This window comes from Hemitrygon akajei, chromosome 17 (genome assembly GCF_048418815.1).
Source record: "Hemitrygon akajei chromosome 17, sHemAka1.3, whole genome shotgun sequence".
NCBI lineage: Eukaryota > Metazoa > Chordata > Chondrichthyes > Myliobatiformes > Dasyatidae > Hemitrygon > Hemitrygon akajei.
The window spans coordinates 68,910,261-68,932,601 of NC_133140.1; the positions used below are offsets into that span (position 1 = coordinate 68,910,261).

General features: G+C 39.6%; 1 protein-coding gene across 1 annotated transcript in view; it reads left to right on the forward strand.

Annotated features, from left to right (window-relative positions):
* Positions 1–22,341, forward strand: part of LOC140740814 (rifampicin phosphotransferase-like) — a 196,223-nt gene that overhangs the window by 52,005 nt on the left and 121,877 nt on the right. The window contains exons 8-16 of the mRNA XM_073070343.1: positions 1,887–1,939; positions 5,899–6,026; positions 7,186–7,342; positions 7,425–7,611; positions 11,005–11,111; positions 11,283–11,324; positions 11,845–12,040; positions 17,564–17,699; positions 22,042–22,118. Coding sequence (XP_072926444.1) covers positions 1,887–1,939; positions 5,899–6,026; positions 7,186–7,342; positions 7,425–7,611; positions 11,005–11,111; positions 11,283–11,324; positions 11,845–12,040; positions 17,564–17,699; positions 22,042–22,118 — 1,083 coding nt within the window. The remainder of the gene's footprint in view (positions 1–1,886; positions 1,940–5,898; positions 6,027–7,185; positions 7,343–7,424; positions 7,612–11,004; positions 11,112–11,282; positions 11,325–11,844; positions 12,041–17,563; positions 17,700–22,041; positions 22,119–22,341) is intronic.

The following is a 22,341-nucleotide window of genomic DNA, read 5'->3' on the forward strand; positions in this document are numbered from 1 at the left end:
TCTTCCACCCCCAATCCATCTTCTTCTATTTCCCCCACTCTGGCCTCTTATCTCTTCTCCTCGTCTGCCTATCACCTCCTGGTGCCCCCCCTTCTTCCCTTTCTCCAAAGGTCCACTCTCCTCTCCTATCAGATTCCCTTTTTTCCAACCCTTTAACTTTACCATCCACCTGGCTTCATCTATCACCTTTTAACTGTACCCCTTTCCCTTCCCCAGCCTTTTCTATTCTCCCCCCTTCCTTTTCAGTACTGAAGAAGGTGCTCGTCTGAAACCTTGACTGTTTATTCATTTCCATAGAGGCTGACTGACCTGCTGAGTTCCTTCACTATTTTGTGTGAGTTGTTGATAATCTTAGTTTGTATTGGCAATGTGTTAGGGATGTCGCTGTAGATAATTCTTTCATGGGTTATACATGATAAATTGATAGTGTTTCATATTGTAAGTTAATGCCAAGTGTTATGATCCGGCAACAATGAATATAGAATTGAGACAGGTTTTTTTTATAAATAAAGAAACATTTATTTAAACTCAGCTCAACAACAAATGAAAAGTAAACAAACAACTAATTTAACCGGAAGTTAACTGCTATACAACAACTCGAACAGTTCCTAAAGCGATAAATGTGAACACAGTTTTTAAAGCGATAAATGCGAACACAGTTCTTAAAAGTGGTAAATGCAAAAGTCCAAATGATTTACACAATCAATTAAGAGAGACTTTCCTGAAGTAATGAATTCCTAGCCCTTTCTGCTTTCACAATGCAGGAGCTATCTCGGATGCTATCTCTGATTGAGGATTCAATAAGGTCAATCCTGTATTACTGCTGACGACACCAACTTTATTCAATCCTTTGGGTTCCCGCACTTCGATAAATCTTCACTCTCTGACTGGACCAAAACTGGCAGTGTTGTGGTGAAACTGTCGGCAATACCCTTTTAGACTTACAATAGAAATTAAAACTCCACTTTAAAACAAAAACTGCATCGTGAGATGAATATGCAGCATAGCAGAGTAACTGATGAATTAAACAATGAACTGACCTGCATCACAACAGGGCTTCCTGTTTCATACTTGTGGGAACAGGCCATCACATGACCTCCCGCTGGCAGAAAAATTACATCATATGACCTCACACTGGAGGGAAATTACATCACCCCACCATCACAAGACTATTACATCATGCTCACCAGATGCTCAATTACATCATGGTCATAAGACAGTCACAAGCTACCCATGGGGTATGTAACACAAGCAGTTAAGAATTTAATCAGTAAAGGCATTTCTAAAATATTATTATTTTTGTTATTTCATTAAATCATAAGAAGAAACGTAAATCCATAATGAAAACTATCTTCATGATATCATGGATATCATATCTCTATGACAGCTGAATAAACTATCTCCAGTAAATTTTGCAACACAGAATTAGTTGCATTCAACTAATTGCAACTTAGTTGAATCATTGTGTTGCAAAATTGCAGAAGATTGAGATATCTGTTACCCGAATGATATATCATTTCATCAATTAACTTTGAGTTGCATAGTAAATATTTGGTAATCGCATTTGCTTTCATTTCTAGTTATTTTTGTTGGTAGGCTCCTCCAAATGCTCATTTCTTAGTTCATAGCTGCAGTGAATACATTGGATATTTCTGGGGAAATGGGTTTTGCTGTCAGGTTCACAGTTTATTTTCCATCCCTTGTTGTCCTTGAGAAACAATAGGGACTTGGAACTTTATTCTGAAGCATATATTAGTGTTAATAATGATGGTTGATATAATAGGTTAAGCATCCATTTACTGGCTGGCTGACACCCAAAAAGTAGAGAACATTTATTCTTGCTCAAATAACACATCTGCCATCTACAATGTGTTTATCTCTTGCAGAATGGATTATCGGTGACCTTAATGGCAGTGTCCATTCCTGTAAGCACCACAAAGTAAGTTGGCACTTTCCTGTCAGAGTTGTATCTTCTTCCCTTTGAAAATTTCTTCTTACTCAGAATATATCTGTCTTGCACTTCACTCATTTTTCACAAAAACTCCAGCCATTGCTGCTCTGCTGTCCTTCCTGCAAATGTCCCTTTCCAGTCAACTTCGGCCAGTTCCCCTCTCATGCTATTGTAATTTCCTTTATTCCACTGAAATACTGACTCATCAGAGTTTATTCTTTTTCTCTCAAATTTCAATGTGAACTTGGTCATATTGTGATCACTGTTCCCTAAGGGTTCCTTAACCTAAAGCTCTCTTATCACCTCCAGATCATTGCACAACACCCAATCCACCACAGTCGATCCCCTAGCATCTCAACAACAAGCTGTTCTAAAAAGCCATCCTTTAGACATTCTACAATTCTCTCTCTTTGAGGTCCAGTACTGACCTGGTTTTTCCAATCCACATTCATGTTAAAATCCCCAATGATTATCATGTCATTGCCCTTCTGACATGCCTTTTCTATGCTGTTTGGAGGCCTGTATACAACTGCCTTTAGGATCCTTTTACCCTTGCCATTTCTTAACTCAACCCATAGAGACTCTACATCTTTCAATCCTATGTCATCTCTTTCTAATGATTTAATATTATTTATTATACACAGTGCCACACCACCCCCTCTGTCTACTAACCTATTTTTCCGATACACCATATATCCTTCAGCTCCCAATGGCAGTCATCCTTCAGCCAACTTTTAGAGATGGCCAAAATGTCATACTTGCCAATCTATAGCTGAATTTCAAGATCATCCATTTTATTCCTCATGCTGCATGCTTTCAAATATAGCACTTTCAGTCCAGTATTTGTTGCTTTCTGTTTTAACTGCACCATGCCTCTATTGCCCTGTGACTCATGCCATTGGCTATGATTAAGCCCCATCTCCTTCCTGTTCTTTCTATAATCTCTGTTGCACGATATCTTTGATTTATTTCTGTTTTCCCCTTCCTCAACCCAATCACTCTGGTGCCCATCCCCCTGCCAACTTAGTTTAAACCTCTCTAACAGCTCTACTAAATGTGCCCGCTAGGATACTGGACCCCTTTGGGTTCAGGTGTAACTCATCCTTCTTGTACAGGTCATACCTCCCCCAGAAAAGGCCTCAAAAATCCAGGAACCTGAAGCCCTGCCTCCTACACCAGTCTCTCAACCACACATTAATACACCTGATCATGCTATTCTTGCACTCACTAGTATGTGGAACAGGCAGCAATCCTGAGATTACTACCCCAGGGGTCCTGTGAGAGTGAATTGTGTCAATTCCCCTTACTGTTTGTTGTTGTTCAGTTATTAAGTGGAGTCCAACTCTTCGTGACCTCATGGACTCCTGCACACTTGGCCGTCTTGTTGGAAGCTGCCTCTCTAAGATCCCCAATGTAATATGCATTGTCTGAGTAATGTTATCTATCCATCGTAGCCTATGTTGTCCTCTCCTTTTACCTTCTGTTTTACCGAACATGAGAGTCTTCTCCAAGGAATCCTGTCTTCTCATGATGTGGCCAAAATATTTAAGCTTTTGTTTCATAATCAACTCTCCTAGTGAGTAGTCTGGCTGTATTTCTTCAGATATTGACTTACAGGATCTTCTTGCTGTGCAACGAACTCTTAACACTTTCCTCTAGCATCCAAGTTCAAAGGCATTGATTCTTTCGTATTGAGCCTTACTAATAGTCCAGTTCTCGCAGCCATACATCACAAATAGAAATATCATTGACTTCGCTATATGGATCTTCGTAGACAATGTTATGTCTCTGCTCTTCAGTATTTTATCTAAATTTGCCATTGCTGCCCTCCCCAGAAGTAAGTGCTGTTTAATTTTGTGGCTGCAGTTACCATCTGTAGAAACCTTTGAACAGAGGAAGACAAAATCCGACACTGCCTCCAGTTCCTTTCCATTTATTACCACAGAGTTAATAGGGCTGGTCAATGTAATCTTGATTTTCTTAACATTGAGCAACAATCCAGGGTTTGTGCTTTTTTTTTTCTTTCACTTTGATTAGAAACTTCCTTAGATCCTCCTCACATTAGAGTAGTATTGTCTGCATTCTGAGGTTGTTAATATTTCGTCCGGCAATTTTGTTACCAATATTTGAGTCCTCTAGATCCCCTACTGTACTATCCTCAAATTACAACTACCTATCTCTTCTCTCTCCACCCCTCTTGAACGATAGTGCCACAGTTTGGTTACTCATCATTCCTGTAGCTCCCAGTCTCATCCTCACAGAGAGCAACAACCTCAGGCCTGTTGGGCAAGATCAAGGACTGAGGGTTCTCGCAAGGATCCCCTACCTGTCTCACTCACAGTCACACCCTCTTAGCCCAGGCCATAGACAATTGAAATCAATCCTGACAATGTCCAAAGTAAATTTATTATCAAAGAACACGTATGTCACCATTTACTATGCTGAAATTCAGTTTCTGCAGGCATTCACAGCAAAACTAAGAAATATAATAGAATCAATGAAAAAGTACGCACAAAGGCTGTCACGAAACCAACATGCATTGATGATAATAATTGCATCTCATGTTTTCACGATGTGTTTCTTAGCAAGCCACTACTGCAATGAAGCTTGTCCAAGCCTGCTTGGACAGCAACTCATGAATTAATAGCTCATACTCCAGAAACAATGGTGACTTGTCTGATGGTCCCACTATCTAATCTAGTAAATGGTTAAATGATTGTGAATGAAAAGCAAGACCAATGTTATTGGATAAAATGAACGAACGGGAGAAAATGTGATGTATATGGTATGTGCTATATTGACAATTCAAGTCTGTACCGAGAGATTGTTCCCATGACTAAATAAACCCAGCTAGACATTTCAACTATTCTCATTTTAATTCATTATATTAAAAAGCTATGTGTCCAGTCCTGAAGCATGGATGAATAATCGTTGCAACAAATAAAAAGAGATTTGGACTGCAAGTTGATATGCTCCATTGAAATACTTTGCTACAATGAGTAAAGGCTGAATTTGCAAGTTTTAATGAAGATTACACTGGGCAACAAAGATTTTGCTTCCTGAATACTTTTGGGTATATCTTGTGGATTTTGGGGTGCTGATCATGAAAATTGCCATGTAATTTCGCCATGAAACACCAATATCCAATGCAATATTAAGGAAGACATTTTTATTGGTCCGTAAGTCAAGCAGGGCATCCATGACTGGCAATTCAAAGAACTGCTAGTCAGCTGGAGAAAATTGCATAGAAGACATTCAAGGAATTTGTTGATTTTTTCTTGTCAAATACAGAGCACCAAACTACATGCAGCTGGTTGACAACATGCTTCAAACATACAAAGCCATTGAAATACAACATATCATTAAAGATTGATTTTTCTGCATTTCCATTTGGACTTCTTCCCGGTAAATCTTGGCGCTGTCACTGACAAGCACGGTGAAGAGTTTCACCAGGACATGTGGTCATGGAGAAATGGTGTCAGGGCAATTGGAATCCATCAATGCTGATGATTGTTGAACACTTAAGTGAGAAACCTCAGACAAAGTGTAAATGAATCTATATCAACAAAGCATTTTTAACTTGGTTAAACTATTGCAAAGCATCAGCATTGTTATGCAAATAAGCACATTATATTCAATAAAAGTTCATGTCTTGTTTCTCCAAATTCCTACATGATGCAAGTAGTCTGAAATCATATTTGTGTTCAGCTTCAAGTGGTCTGTTGAAGCCGAAAAATTCTGAAGAAGCAACACTTTCGGAAAAAGCTTGGTGTGCAGTGTTATTAGAATTGTATTGTTGCATATAAACTGTCTGCCTCTACAGTTTGTTTCCTTTTTAACTAAAGCAGAAATCAGTAAAATTTATTTATGTACTGCTTTACACATTGAATAGCTGCCGTAGGGGGTTTAAACTGTGCCCATCAGAAAAAAAATCTTTCTTCTTCCAGTCTGAAAATCGGCTTTGTGATGTTTCCAGATGGGAGGAAGGCAGGGATTGACTGGTCAGATATCTCTTTGGCAGACATGGCTGATGACGGGGTCATTGGTGACCTGTACAGATTCAGTTTTACAGCAGGTGAGAAAAAAACTACCTATCCACTACAGGATTCATGTTAAAATGGGGGCATATATAGTTAACTGTCATTGATTCACTTTAAAGTGATGTACGTTAATTCTATTTCTAATGGAAAAGAATAGGAAGTGTCATATTTCCGATGTACAGGCATCTATCTGCCATGTCTATTAACTATATATGATCCTAGTTATTCTAAGTTAATATAGCTAATTTGTTGCCCAAGAATACAGTTGTCTTACTCACAAGGGAGACAATTAAACAGGACATCCATTATTTTATTATTTGTAGGAAGATTACAGAGTACAAACATAATTTAATGAAGCAGTGATACATCTTGATCTGAAAATCACTTTCATTTTGGTTTTAGGCTGATTGAACCATTATAGTGGAAATTAAGATTACAGATTATGATTTATATGGAATTAGCTTCATATTGTAATCACTAACTAATGGATTCTCATTAGATTTTTAAATTTTTTGGGCTCTTAACAGAACTTTCAATTTCCAGATATATTTACATTTCTTCCCCTCACAGATATCAGCTATCAGAACACTTCCATCAAAATATAGACATCATCACAACATCCTATACAAAAGCCCTTATTAGTATAGCAGACAGGTTTACATCAATATACTTCAGAAAAGGTTGCCATGTTTTATGAAAACTATTTGTTTTTGAGTGTACCATACATGTTAAAAAGTCCAAAGGAATGTATTCCATGATTAAATTACACCAACCAAAAAGTCCAGGGCCTTGCACAAAAAGTCAAGATGTTAAAAAGTTTTTTCTGATGTGCATTAATAATATGACTGCTGGGTACGCCTAAGAGAAAAGACACTGGGTACGCCTAAGAGAAAAGACACTGGGTCCAGTTCAAGCTCCATCTTCAGAATCTTTTCCGTTTCACCCAAAATATCACTCCAGTATGCCTGAAGTTTGGGACAAGTCCAAAAACAGTGGGTGAAAGCTCCAGTATTTACATTTAGAACACATCGGAGAAACCCTGTCTTAAGTTTTGAGAGACAATCTGGAGTTAGATGGGCTCTATGCAGAATTTTGAGTTGCAATGCTTTAGTTCTATTACAAACTGAAATCTTCAGATTCTCAATAGATTTTAAGGTATGCCTATTTTCTTTCATTCATTTTTTCAAATGATAGATGGCCAACTTTTTAACCTACAACTGTCCATTGATAAGAGTGTCATTCCAGTAACCTATGGAGGACTAATGTGGGAAAGTCGAATCAATGAGTGTGCGGCCAACTTTCGCTTGAATTTAACTGTTCGTGGTTGGGGCATAGCTGAATTTCATTACAGGTAGGTCTCCTGTGAAAAGGTAATCAGTACCATTACTCAGCAATATTTAAAACTGAGGTAATTATGTTTGTTCCCTTATTAGAAATGAAAGTGGGCGACAGGCCAGAGACTCAGTGTCATCCAAAAGTTTCCAGGAACCCGTGGTGCCAGCATGCTCCAAGCTGGTACAGTCATTCTCCAGTGAGACGTGCCAATGCACTGAAATAGTGGGTGGTAAAGGAGCTCAGCTGGCACAGTTGACGGAAATGCAGAAATGCTTTGGATTGCAGGTGAGTAAAACAGCAAGGCAGTATGATACAATCAGAATATTGCCAGGAGGGCTCGCTGGTAGAATGACTTCAGACCTGTTGCCTTGACGTCGCACGTGATGAAGACCATGGAGCGGCTGATAATACAGAATCTGAGGCCACAAACCAGGCACGCCCGGGATCCTCTTCAGTTTGCGTATAAGGAGAAGGTGGGAGTGGAGGATGCTATCATGTATTTGCTGCACAAATCCCTCTGTCACCTAGATGGGGTCAGTGGTGCTGTGAGGATTACATTTCTGGACTTCTCTAGTGCCTTTAACACCATCCAGCCCAAGATCTTAAGGCACAAACTAACGGAGATGGGAGTAGACTCTCACATGGTGGATTGGATAGTGGACTACTTGACAGATAGACCTCAGTATGTGCGGTTGGGAGACTGTAGGTCTGACACGGTGGTCAGCAGCACAGGAACGCCGCAGGGGACCGTGCTCTCTCCGGTCCTGTTCACCCTGTACACATCAGACTTCCAATATAACTCAGAGTCCTGCCATGTGCAGAAGTTCGCTGACGACACGGCCATAGTGGGGTGTGTCAGGAATGAACAGGAGGAGGAGTATAGGAAACTGATACAGGACTTTGTGATATGGTGCAACTCAAATTACCTGCGTCTCAATATCACCAAGACCAAGGAGATGGTGGTGGACTTTAGGAGATCTAGGCCTCATATGGAGCCAGTGATCATTAATGGAGAATGTGTGGAGCAGGTCAAGACCTACAAGTATCTGGGAGTACAGTTAGACGAGAAGCTAGACTGGACTGCCAACACAGATGCCTTGTGCAGGAAGGCACAGAGTCGACAGTACTTCCTTAGAAGGTTGGCGTCATTCAATGTCTGTAGTGAGATGCTGAAGATGTTCTATAGGTCAGTTGTGGAGAGCGCCCTCTTCTTTGTGGTGGCGTGTTGGGGAGGCAGCATTAAGAAGAGGGACGCCTCACGTCTTAATAAGCTGGTAAGGAAGGCGGGCTCTGTCGTGGGCAAAGTACTGGAGAGTATAACATCGGTAGCTGAGCGAAGGGCGCTGAGTAGGCTACGGTCAATTATGGAAAACCCTGAACATCCTCTACATAGCACCATCCAGAGACAGAGAAGCAGTTTCAGTGACAGGTTGCTATCGATGCAATGCTCCTCAGACAGGATGAAGAGGTCAATACTCCCCAATGCCATTAGGCTTTACAATTCAACCGCCAGGAGTATGATATGTTAAAGTGCCGGGGTTGATTGTATTTAATGTATTTAAGTAAACTACTTAAGAACTTTTTAAAAGCTATTATTAATGCTTTTTGAGAGAGTGATTTAGATGCATATCATATTTTTACTGAGTTAAGTATTGTATGTAATTAGTTTTGCTACAACAAGTGTATGGGACATTGGAAAAAATGTTGAATTTCCCCATGTGGATGAATAAAGTATCTATCTATCTATCTATCTATCTATCTAGGTGTGAAGACAGGGTAATAGGTTTTGTAACTTTAAAATATTAAGCTAATTCAAAGGAAGACACAGGAGTCCAAAATGCAGGTCAACTTTGAGTTTACATTAAGTGAGGCATGCCCTTATCACGTGGCAATGTATGCAATTAATGTATTTTTGCATAACTCTTAATTATTTAAATGAGTAAGGATGCTTAATAACATGTATATAAATACAAGACTACTCAAATATTCCTTAAATATTAAATACACAACACTCCACCCTGCTTAGCTATAAACTCAACAAAGAATGCATCTCAACTATATACATGGTATACTATAAAACACAACTGCTATCAACAGACATCCACAGATGAGTAAATTTAAATTGAACCATTCAGGCCTTTCCTGACATGGGAATCACTCTGCTTTGTAGGTGAGACATGTTGCTGTGAAAGCAATCTCAGTTTCTGGGGCTTCCTCCGCGGTGGTTGTAGGAGTTGACATGGTGAGACTGCAGGATGTGGTCTTGACGGTTCTGGTCACCTTTCTTCTTCCTTTTTCTTCTTCGGGTTTGTGTACCTTGATATTGGGAAGATGCATTTAGTTCACTGGAGCATTTTCTCATTAATCCTTATCCTGCTTCCTTTGTTCTCTGTTGGGCAATGGTTCATGATGTTCAGCATAGAGACAGTTGTGGGTACATGAGTCATAGAAAAATGGAGGGCTATGTAGGAGGGAAGGGTGTTTGGTCTTAGAGTAAGTTACAAAGTTGGCACTCAAATGGGATTAAAAGCCTGTACTATGCTGTACTGTTCTATCTTCTCTATTCTAGTACAACTTTCAGGGCTTAAATTTGTCCTGTGTAATGGATAGCAAAGGGACAGCAAGAATGAATTTTCAGTAATCTGTGAAAGCTAGTGGGTAGGTAGAAATCTTCAAATAGCACAGAGTTTGACTCTTAAATACGTTACCTGCCCTTGTCCTGTTCCTTTGCTCTGCTCCAGTTGGCTAATGCTCCATCTCAATGTCTTGCTGCTGGCCATACTTGTCCCAATATGGAGTAAACTAGTCACTTGAGTGGTAGCCTGAAAACATTGTCCTGATATCAGTTATGGCTTTATCTTTATGTTGAACTCTAAAACTGGTATTGGTTCTTCAAATGTAACCCCCTCGCATAGCATAGAACTTACTTTCTATATCACTTTTCTGTCACAACCCTCTTTTAAAAAAAGTAAGAAAGAGAAAACACTGGGATTTAACTGATGTTGTCCTAATGCCTTTCATATTTACTCTCATTCAAGTGTAGTTATATATTTTAGGTATTTGGCGTGTTTAATAAAAATGACTCAGCAATGCAGCAATTTATGATGTTTCACAGCGTTGGGGCTAAGGTTTGACTATGAGCTTCAATATTGGGTTCAGGATAGGGAATTAACATTTTTTAAAATTCTGTCGCTGTGTGAGTTTCCTCCTCCATCACATCAGAGGGCAAGTTAATTACAAACACAAGAGATTCTGCAGATGTTAGAAATCCAGAGTAACATATACAAAGTGCAGCAGGAACTCAGTAGGTCTGGCAGCATCTACAGAAGGAATAAAGAGTTAACATTTTGGGCTGAGACCATCTTGGTTCAAAAGGTCGATTCTTCATTCATCTCCATAGATGCTGCCTGACTTGCTGAGGTCTACCTGCACTTTGTTAAGTTAGTTGCCTACTTTAATTACCCATCTGTATAAGTTAATGGCAGTTCCACTGAAATGAGTTGAGCTTGAAATGTTCTCTTTCATTTGATACAAAAATAGATGTATTCTAATATCTTTGAGTGAATGGTTCCAAATTATTTATTTGAAAATATTAGTTAATTCTAACATTGCATAAAGTGATAGATAATGCCATTTCACTCAAAGTAAAGAAATAATTTTTTTTTCTCTGTCTGCCAGTTTAATGTACCTAGGGGTTTCTGTGTCACGAGAGCAGCTCTCGAGCAGCAGATGAAAATGAACAGCAGTCTCCAGCAAGCTGTGGCAGAAATCAGTGATGAACCCTGGTATGTCCTTCCTCAATTAAAATAAAATTTGTTAAATAATTAGATCTTAGATTTTTAAAGCTCTTTCAAGTTTCACTTCAGAAATAAAGTTCAGGGACTGTATTAGCATTCTTGATATGTACCACTCCAATCACTTTCTGATTTTAACTAATTTTTTTTTTTCTGTTTCAGTGGCATTCACAGAAATGGAAACCTTCGTGAACTGTGTGAAAGGTAAAAACAATCACAAAAAAAGTCCTTTTGAAGGCAACTTTTTTTGACATCACCATATTTCTAATGTTTTAATGAGTTAAGACATTCTATATACTGCTGTGTCAACAATTTTTGGAAGGACAATTAACTTATAAACACGGAAACATCTTTAAGTTCAAACAATGAGTAGGAGGAGGACAAGATTCATAGGATCAGAAGTTACAAATATTTAAAGAGACTACAAAGGACGTTAAAACAAGCATGAAAATTTCAGAATGGAGATTGAAGGCCAAATCAAAAACATGATGGATAAGTAAGAAATGTGGAAAAGGGCACAGGCAGCAGGGATTTACATAAGGTGATACCAATTGAGATGAACATTAGGTGACCAATCTTCAGAAAAGTTGTGCCTGCAAGATCATGAATTATTCTGCATGATTTGTTTTGGTAAAAAAAAATCTGGCACTAATTAAACAGCTGAGCAAAGAGTTACAATTAGCTTTGTTTTCTGGAACATCAACTGCCTTTCACTGTTCTCCAGATGCGTTGAGTTGGTCAAAAACACCAAACTGGCTCCAGAGCTAGAAAAAGCCATTCGCGATCAATTGGCTGAGCTGAGGCTGTTGGGAACTGAGGAGCGATTGGCTGTCAGGTCCAGTGCAATTGGGGAGGACACTGAGGATTCATCTGCAGCCGGGCAGCTCAGCACTGAACTGGGATTGAAAGGCTTTGAACAGGTGAGAAAGATACAGAGTGGGTCTATCCCAGTATGATGGGGAAAATAGAGTTAGTGAAAAATTTTGTAATTTATTAAATTTATCTCCATTTAAAAGATCAGAATTTCTAATAATTTGAGTTAAATAATTTATTCAAAGTCTCAATATGGCAATTGAAATCTGTAATCAGCTTTGTGGTCATTCTTGAACTATGTATAGGTAAAATTTATTCTTGACTTGAATATAGTTTTGAATAGATTCACTCTAATGGAAACTCACCTGTGTTCGTCTAAGCACATAGTTGTGAGACTGCTTGACTCCACCACAACTATGGGCTGTGTGTTCCAGATTTTAAGCACCCACTGAGTGAAAATCGCCCTTAATCATATTGTTACCAGTTATGGAGAAAGAGTTTATTTGTTATTTATCACCATCTCTGCTCCTCATAATTCTGTCTACGTAATCAAGAATGCAGCTGTCCCCAATCCAACAAACCTTTTTGAGTTTGTTTTTTATATGTTCATTAGTGTAATTTGTTCATGCATCATGTTTTTAAAGGTCTTAATTATAAATATACTTGGCACTGTAACTGTTTGACACACAAGTTAATCAGATAACATTGCTAATATTATGCAGACGTGGTTCCACTTTGAGGAGAATCTTATTGAGAGGTTGTCTTCTAACATTACATTGAGAAAAATAATTGATGCTTTAGAAATTCAAAACAAGTAAATACTAGTGGATAAGTAAATCGACAATTCTAATTGTGCTTCACGGTAGCGAAGTGGTCAGCGCGATGCTCGGAGTTCAGAGTTGAATTCTGGTATCCTCTGGAACAAGCTTGTATGTCCTACCTGTGAGCGTGTGAGTTTCCTCCAGGTGCTCTGGTTTCCTCCCACATTCCAAACATAACTGGATTGTAGATTAATTGGCCATTGTAAATTGTCCTGTAATTGGGATTAAACGTGTGGGTTGCTGGGCAGAGTGGATCGTTGGGCTGGAAAAGCCTGTTCCATGCAATATCTCTAAATAAATAAATACAATTATTCTAATCCATTATGATTCATGAGAGTATTACTAATAAGGGACTAAAGAAAAGAAATTGCTGCAAGTTCTCAGTAGGTCAGGCAGCATCTGTGAGGATCTGCAAGGACTAACTTTGTCTATGTCAGCCCTGATGCTTATCTACATTAGTCATATCTGCCTGCATTAGGCCTGTACCTTTCAAGGTCTTTTCTTTCTTAAGTACCTGCCCAAGTGCCTTTTAAACAGCATGTATGTATTTGCCTCTACCATCTCCTCTGATGGCTTGTTTAGATAATCACTACCCTCAGTTTTCCTTTAAAGTTTTTCTCCCTCACCTTAAAACTTTGCCTTTTAGTTGTAGACTCTTATTTCCCGACATAAAATGATTCTGCCTGTTTATGCCCCTCATATGTTTAGAAACCACTAAGGTCATCCCTTATTTTCCTATGTTTTATTAATAATAAACCAAGTCTATCCAATCACCTTTTATAAATCAAACCCTTCATTTCAGGCAACATCTCTGTAAAGCTCTTCTACACTCTTTCTATTTCTACCACATCCTGTCCTTAGCATGGTGACCCAATTAATATATAATGCTCTAAAAATGGTCTGAGTGCTTTGGTTCAAGGTCCTTTCGTTGAGGAGAGGAAAACTTCCCTAAGGTGGGCATTTGCTGGTGGAGAAGTGGTCGTGAGTTTAACAGTAGACTAAAGGTAAAATATTGCAGATACTGGAAATGTGAAATAGAGTAAAAATTGCTGGGATTTCTCAGAAATTCAGGCAGTCATTATCTGTGATGGGAAGGAAATAGTTGATACTTCAGATCAAATGTTCTTTTATACTTCTGGTTGTGTTTGGTTGGAACCCTGATCTTAACATAGTGTGGGTGTGTATCTAAGAGTCTGTTTGTTATCCAGGTTTTGTGCATATCTTAGTGTCTTTGCCCTAAACTAGAATGTACAGTAAATACCTGCTTCATTTAGCTAATGCAAATCCATCTGCTTTGAAGTATTATCAACTTTAAAAAAAGGCTTTACAGGTTTCAATGGTCCATTTAATGTCAGAGAAATGTATACAGTATACATCCTGAAATTCTTTCTCTTTGCAACCATCCACGAAAACAGAGGAGTGCCCCAAAAAATGAATAATGATTAAATGTTAGAACCCCAAAGCCCCCCCAGCTCCCCCCACCCATGCATAAGCAGCAGCAAAGCAACGATCCGCCCTCCCCCACCAGCAAAAAAAGCATCGGTGCCCCCCCCACTGAGCATTCAAGTGTGCAGCAAAGCATCTATAAAGATACAGACTTGCAGTACCCCAAAGACTATTCGTTCACCCGGTAATTCAACATACTACAGGTTCTCACGCTCCCTAATAAGGGAAAAAGGTGCATCTCCATTTCTCAGCGAGAGGGGAGACATAACAAACAACTCGCTGATTTACGATGTTAAAAGTCCGTGCGTCGCTTTTTCCGAGCTCTGTGTCCAAAGATCTCGGGTCACATCATGACACACCGATTTCCTGGAGAGGCACCGACCTCGAGTCCCTCCGCCTCCAGAGCCATGAAATCCCGAAACTCCGAAGGAGAGCTAATCTTTCAGGCCACATCCAGTAAGCATTCTGCAGGCACCTTGTTAGTGTTAGCCCTCTGATGGCTTGGGTAAAACTGGTTTCAAAGTCATTGCAATTCTCCACATCTGACATCCAATACTGCAATGAAAACACACCTGCCAACAGCTCTCTGTTAAGTTCAACCTGCCTAACGCTCACTTTTTCAGATATCTCCAAATCCGACACTTTACTGCTCCTTTAATTCCTAACTTTCCTGAAATGCCTGCGAAAAATGCTATGGACCTATTTCTCTCCATTAATCCACTAGGTAAAGGTTTAATTTCAATTATCCAAGATAAACTAGCAGCCTTACGACGGGCCCCTGTGGATAAAATTTAAATGGCCTGGGAGCAGGATTTAAATATCTCCTTATCCGAGGAGAGCTGGGACTCAGTTCTCAAATCGGTTAACTCAACCTCTCTTTGTGCTCGCCATTGTCTCTTACAGTTTAAGATTGTTCATAGAGCCCATATGTCTAAATCTAAACTATCTCAATTCTACCCTGGCATTAGTCCGCTCTGTGATAAATGCAAGAGGGGCGTGGCCTCTCTCATCCATATGTACTGGCTCTGTCCTAGCTTGGAGAAATTCTGGAAAGATGTCTTCACTACACTATCGGGTATTCTGAATCAGCACCTAGAACCTAACCCCTTAATTGCTCTGTTCGGTTTTTGGGGCGAGACAGATTTATGTCTGGGTCCGACCAAATGCCGAATACTATCCTTTGCCTCTCTCCTGGCGAGACGCTTGATCCTCCTTAGATGGAGAGATGTTGCCCCGCCCACTCATGCGCAATGGCTTAACGACATTATGGCCTGCTTGGACCTCGAAAAAATTCATTATTCAGTTCTCAATTCGGATTTAAAGTTCCATAAGATCTGGGGGCCTTTTATCGACTACTTTCATAACCTTCCTCTTGACTAGGGTTTTTTTTTCTTTTCAGTCCCTTGCTTTCAGCTCCCTTTTTTTTTCTGGTAGTAGGCATTATTATCCTCTGTTGCTAAGTGTATTTACAGTCTGGGAGTTTGACTGTCCGGACTTATACTCTCTATATTGTGTGGTGGTTGGTCTGGAATTGTTTTTTTTTTCTTGTGTTGTGGGGTTTGGGGAGGACACTAAGCTCACTTGTCTTTAATTTAGGTGCTTTTTTGTTAAATTCTCTTCCTGTGTAGCATATTGTTATTGTATGCTTAACCTTGCTCTGTATCAATGCTCCTCATTGGGATTTGGGGTTTTTAATTTTGTAAAATGTTTTGAAAAACTAATAAAAAAAATATTTTAAAAAAAAGAAGAAAAAAAAAACACCTCTGCCCACTTGTACCTTGGATTATAGCCGGGTTATTCAGCTGGCTGAATATCAAGCCATGCAATAACATGCTTACTTGCCAGTTCTCAATTCTTGTCATCAGGTGCCAGTTTTTTGATCAGTTAATATTGCTGCGCAATGCTGTTTGAAAGGTTGGAGGGGTCTATTCCCTGCTATATCTCAATAAAAAACAAAATAAATTTATCTGATTATTTATTTGCTATTTCACGTGGGAGCCTGCTTGATGTTTGAAAGGCAGACTTATGAGAGAATTTATACCATTCAAAGTTGGAAGCCATTTATTTTCTAAATGTTTATTGTAATCTATTTCTTCCAATTGTTAACATGATCCAGTCATTGGAAAGCTTATATCTGAAAGCTGTTGATAAAAATCCTACCAAACACTCAAAAACGTAAACCAAACTGAGTATCTGGTACAGGTCTGTAGTACTACCTTCACAGCTCCCTCATACAACAGGGATTTTAAATGGATCTCTGTCAGGTCATGCAACATTGTTTGAGAAAAGACTGACAAAATGGCACAGTGGTGCAGGTAGAAGAGCCACAGCCCCAGTGAATTGTGTTCAATTCTGACCTCGGGTGCTGTTGATGTGAAGTTTGCTCATTTCCCTTATGATTGCGTGAGCTCCCCTACAGTTCCGTGCAGAACTCTTGGGCATATATCTATACCTAGAGTGCTAGGACTTTGCATAGTACTGTGGTAATTTTATGTGCTGTACTATACTGCTGCCATTTATAAAAAAAAACTAATTTCGTAACATGTATGTGCTGCTAAGCGTGATTCTGCTGTGAGTCTCTATTGTCAACTGATAGTGGGAAGGGGGCAGGGACAGGGATATTATGGTTGGAAAGAGGGGAAGGAGTGAAAAGCATCAGAGAGACATTCTGTAATGTTTAATAAACCAGTTGTTTGGAATCAAGTGGCCTTGCCTGGGCTGGGTATGTCTGCACCCGCACCTCTGGCACTTGTCTTCCACCTGTCCCACACCCCTCCTGTGGAGCTCCGCCCTCACCATCCTATATTCCTGCCAGATTTATAAACTCTCTCTCTACTTCACATTGACAAATGTAGTACTGTGCAAAAGTATTTAGCACGGTAGCTATACAAACGTTCCCAAGACTTTTGCATAGTACTGAAGATGCTTTGGTTTCCTTCCACTTCCCAAAGTTGTTCAGGACGGAGCATAGTTGGGGGCTATAAATTGCCCCCAGGGTGTAGGTGAGTGGTGATGGTAGAATGTGTGTGTGTGTGTGTGTGTGTGTGTGTATGTATGTGTGTTGGGGGGGGGTGGGGGGAAGGGAGAAGGTTTGTTAATGAAATGTAGGGACAGTAGATTGGGATTAATAATAATGTGACTGGCATGGGCTTGGTTATCCACAGGGCCTGTTTCTATGCTGTACCTCTCTTTTTATTTGCTTAGTGTTGATAAAGAATATAGAATCATTGCACCTTCCTTGCATTTCCTTAATTTTATAAGGCATCATTCTAGCTGTCTGTCATGCATCTCAAAACTATGGTGAACACGGCTTGGCATTGCTTACAGTTTCATTGTTGACACGACGATTCTTCATTGCCCCAGGTGTGTGATGGTGTGCAGAAATGCTGGGCCTCACTCTACTCTTTCCAGGCTGTGGAATATCGCAGACAGAGGGGACAACCAGTACGCTCAAGCATGGGTGTGATTGTCCAGCAGATGATAACAGCCGAGACTGCAGGTGAGGATCGCTGTTTTGAATTTGAAGCATTCAGCCGAGCAAGGGCTAGTGATCATTGAGTTTGTACCTCTATGGAATGAAGTGGTCTTGGGCTTGAAATCAGAGCTCTAAATTATTGATCTGAAAGTTGGAGCTTAGAATTCCACAGTGATAAGCTGCAATATATAAATTAGTATTCAATAAATCTGTAATAAAATGTTAATTTAAGTATGTTGTTCATTTGCATAAATCTTCTGACCATAACTTTTCTGCAGTATATGTGTATAACTACTCATCTTCCAATAGGGGTTGTTGTCATTCAGGTGATAACTGTGTAATGTGTGGTGGCTTTGCCAGCAATGCTGAACTCCTGCCAATACAGTAAATGTAAAAAACTGCTATAGAGATAAAAAAGAGAAACAAAGTCTACTTATTAACTTTTATGACCTCATTGTATCTCAAGACATAGTTTCAGTGATAACTTCAGAATAATGCTATTGTTGCAGTATTGGGAAACACCAGCTAATTTATGCATTAAAGGACTTGATAAAGTGTAATTAAATATTTGAACAGGATTTCTTTTACCACGTGTAAGCTACTATTGGTTCAGAGATAGGATTTGGAGCGGCACGGTAGCATAGTGATTAGCACAATGCTTTACAGTACAGGCCATTTGGGTTCAATCCCTGTACTGTCTGTAAGGAGTTTGCACATTCTTCCTGTGACCAGATGGGTTTCCTCTGGGTGCTCTGGCTTCCTCCCACAGTCCAAAGGCCTACCGGTTGGTAGATTAATTGGCCATTGTAAATTGTCCCGTGATTAGGTCAACGTTAAATCCATGGAGGACTGGGCGGCGTGGCCAGAAGGGCCAAAAATATTTATTCCGTGCTGTATCTCAATAAATTAAAAAAACTAAGGCAGGACATTGGCAAATCTTCAATTTCTTTCTGTAAATCATGTACTGTATATAGTTTTATCTTACAAAACTGGAACGTTTAGTATCAAATCTAATGGAAGGCACTTGTGTCAATGCCATTCCAGCGCTGTTAACCTTGGAAGTCTCTCAAAGTAAATCTCCTGAACATGTCTATTGGCAATCCAAAAGAATAATCATTGCCTTAACCACCATCAGCTGCTGAATTGGTGACTTTCCTTCCTTTATAAATCAAATTAAAATGATTTGCTGATGATTACGTAATGTTCTGTTCCATACACAAATCCCCAGCAAGTGAAGCAGCCTATGCCTATATTCAGCAAGCCCGGACAAACTGCAGAAAATATAAAGCAATAAATAACATATCATTCACGCCACATTGTGTTTGTAACCTGCAACAATAACTTCAAGCTTCAATGGCATATCTATCGCTGGATGCATTACTATCAACATTTTTGATAATTGACCAGAAATGCAGCTATATCAACCACATAAATATTATGTCCACAAGGACAGATCAGAGGCCAGCTCACTTGTAGTGAATAGCTCACATCCTGACATTGTCAAGCATTTCCGCCACCAACAAAACAAGCCAGGAGAGGGAGGGAATCCTCTAAAGTTTCATAAGCACAAGAAGATTCTGAGAATGCTGGAAATCCAGATCAAGAAACACACAAAATGCTGGAGGAACTCAGCAGGTCAGGCAGCATCTATGGAGAGGAATAAAGAGTCGATGTCTCAGGCCAAGGCCCTCATTGTGACTATCAAGACAGCATGGATGAGGAGAGCTCAAATAGAACTCAAGAGCAAAAAAAGTCAGCTTTCTGTAAACAGCAATTTCCCCGAATGGCAGTACACTGCCAGGTTGCACTGCACCTAGGCAACTCCACAAAAACTCCTAACTTCATGACCTTACCAAAAGAAGGCAAAGTGCAGCAACTGCAGTGGAACCCTCGCACCTGCAGGGCCCACTCCATTTAGATTTTTCATCATCACTGGGTTTGAATCCTGGAACACACAACAGCATTCAGAGTTGTAATTGTACTTTGCAGTCGGTGAGCATATTTAAAAAGAAATAAAATTTCTTGAAGCATATTATAATCATAGAATGTATAGATTTACTCAATATAAATTGCAAAGGAAAAGATTATTCAAGCCAGGCAATCCTTATCATTTCTGCTCATACTCATTCAGACTCCCTCTACAATAACTTTTTCATTAAGCTTATCAAGCCTCTGCAATTATCCATGAACCTTTGTCCTCATCCAATGCACGTAGATGCCTGTTCCTCACTGGGTCTGGAAATTTTTCTTGCAGCTCCTTTGTGACAGACATGTGTTGATTGTCTGAACCGAGGGATCAACACATTGCAGTTACAATGGGCTTACCAGAGAAATCTCTGACGAGCAAAAATTGTCTTTGGGCACAAGCACTAAACCCATGCAACAATATTGATTATTATTAACTCCCACCAAAAATAAACAAATTGTTATCTCTAAGAAATAACAAGCAGGATAGTCAAAGCAGAGTTGGTTGATGTGGGCAGTTGGATTTTCAGAAGGCTTCTGCCAAGGTGCCACACATGAGGCTGTATAACGAGCTACAAGCCCTTGGTATAATAGAAATGATTCTAGCAGTGGCTGATTGACAGGAGGCAAAGAGTGGGGATAAAGTGAGCCTTTTCTGGTTGGCTGCCAGTGACTTGTGATTTTCCACGGGGGTCTATGTTGGGACCAGTTATTTTTAATCAGTGATTTGGATGATGGAATTGATGGCTTTGTTGCAGAGTTTGCAGATGGTATGAAAGTAGGTAGAGGGGCAGGTATTTTTGAGGAAGTAGAGAGACTACAGAAGGACTTGGATTAGGAGAATGAGCAAAGAAATGGCAGATGGAATACAGTGTCGGGAAGTGTATGGTCATGCGCTTTGGCATAAGAAATGAAAAGGCTGACTGTTCTAAATAGTGAGAAAATACAAAAGCTAAGGCACAAAGGGACTTGGGAGTCCTTGTGCAGGATTCCTTAAAGGTTAATTTGCAGGTTGATTCAGTGGTGAGGAAGGCTATAGCGATGTTAACATTCAATTCAAGAGGATTAGAATATAAAATCAAGGATGTAATGTTGAGACTTTATAAAGCACTGGTGAGGCCTTACTTGGAGTGTTGTGAACAGTTATGGGTCACTTGGCTTAGAAAAGATGTGCTGAAACTAGAGTGGGTCCAAAGGACATTCACAAAAGTGATTCCAGGTTTGAATGGCTTGTCTTATGAAGATCGTTTGATGGCTTTGGGCCCTCATTCACTAGAATACAGAAGAATGAGGGGTGACTTCATTGAAACCTATTGAATGGTGAAAGGCCTTGATAGAGTGGATGTGGAGAGGATGTTTCCTATGGTTGGAGAGTCTATGACAAGAGGACACAGCCTCAAAATAGAGGGGTGTCCTTTTAGAATGGAGATGAGGAGGAATTTCTTTAGCCAGAGAGTTGGGGATTTGTGGAATTCTTTGCCACAGACAGCTGTGTAGGCCAAGTCTTTATGTACATTTAAGGCAGATAGATTCTTGATTGGTCAGGGCATGAAACTACATGGGAAGAATGCAAGGGGTTGCAGCTGAGAGGAAAATAGGATCAGGCACGAATGAATGATGGAGCAGACTAGATGGGTCAAATGGCCTAATTCTGCTCCTATATCTTATGATCTTATTTGGATAAATTGGCAACAATGGAGTTAAATGTACAGAGGTTAAAGGTTAATACAACTGTTGCCTGTTTTATGTTGTCTGTATTTACTGTCAGTTGACAAAGGAAAATTATTTCAGTCCATAATAAGCAAGAGTTCCATACTTTTGAAAGTCTTTATGGGAAGTCCCTACAGTGTCTGTTTTATGAGAAAAGAGAGCAAGTCTGTTCATGTCTTGGGTAGATCCTTGCTTTTCTGGTGTTACTGTCAATCTCGTCAGTCCAGACAAAGGGTCTCTGCCTGAAACTTCAACTATTTATTCATTTCCATTGGTTCTACCAGACCTGTTGAGTTCCTGCAACATTTTGTATGCGTTGTTATTGTCAATCTTTCTGTTTTGCTCCTTCTTCAGTGCCTCCATGACCACCATCATTCATGCATGTTGCGTCAAGGTTCAGTACAAGTGTAATGTAACTTCTCTATTTTCTAAGTGCAAACAAAAAAAAATTGTGAAGAAACTATTAGTTCAGGGACAATCTGAGCGAGAAACAATTCAACAAACTTCAGAGAGGAAAAAAATCACCATTTTGAAACTTGAGGGAATGGGAAAGAGAGTGATTACTTACGATAAATTACATTCCATGAAATACAGATTTAAAATTAGTAAGTAAAGCAACAATGAAGAGCAGAACAGAAAGGAATGAGAATCATACTTGCATCTAATGTCGTATCTATTAATAATGTTACAGGTGTGCTGTTTACGTGCCATCCTGTCACAGGACATCCAGGCAGAATGATTATCAATGCAAACTATGGTCTAGGAGAGGTGAGAGTCTGCAACTTTGTTCCTAAAATTTGCACCTTACCTACATTTTGTGGTTTATCTTGTACTCCGCTGACAGTGAAGTGTTTTCCACAAAACAGTTTAGGCATAAATATGTTTAGTTGTACTTATGCACAGCATTACTGAGCAACCTTGGGCAGAAAGTATGCACTAACCTATTTATATTCTGCTCTGCATGCACCCAAGCAAAATGTTAATGTCTTTG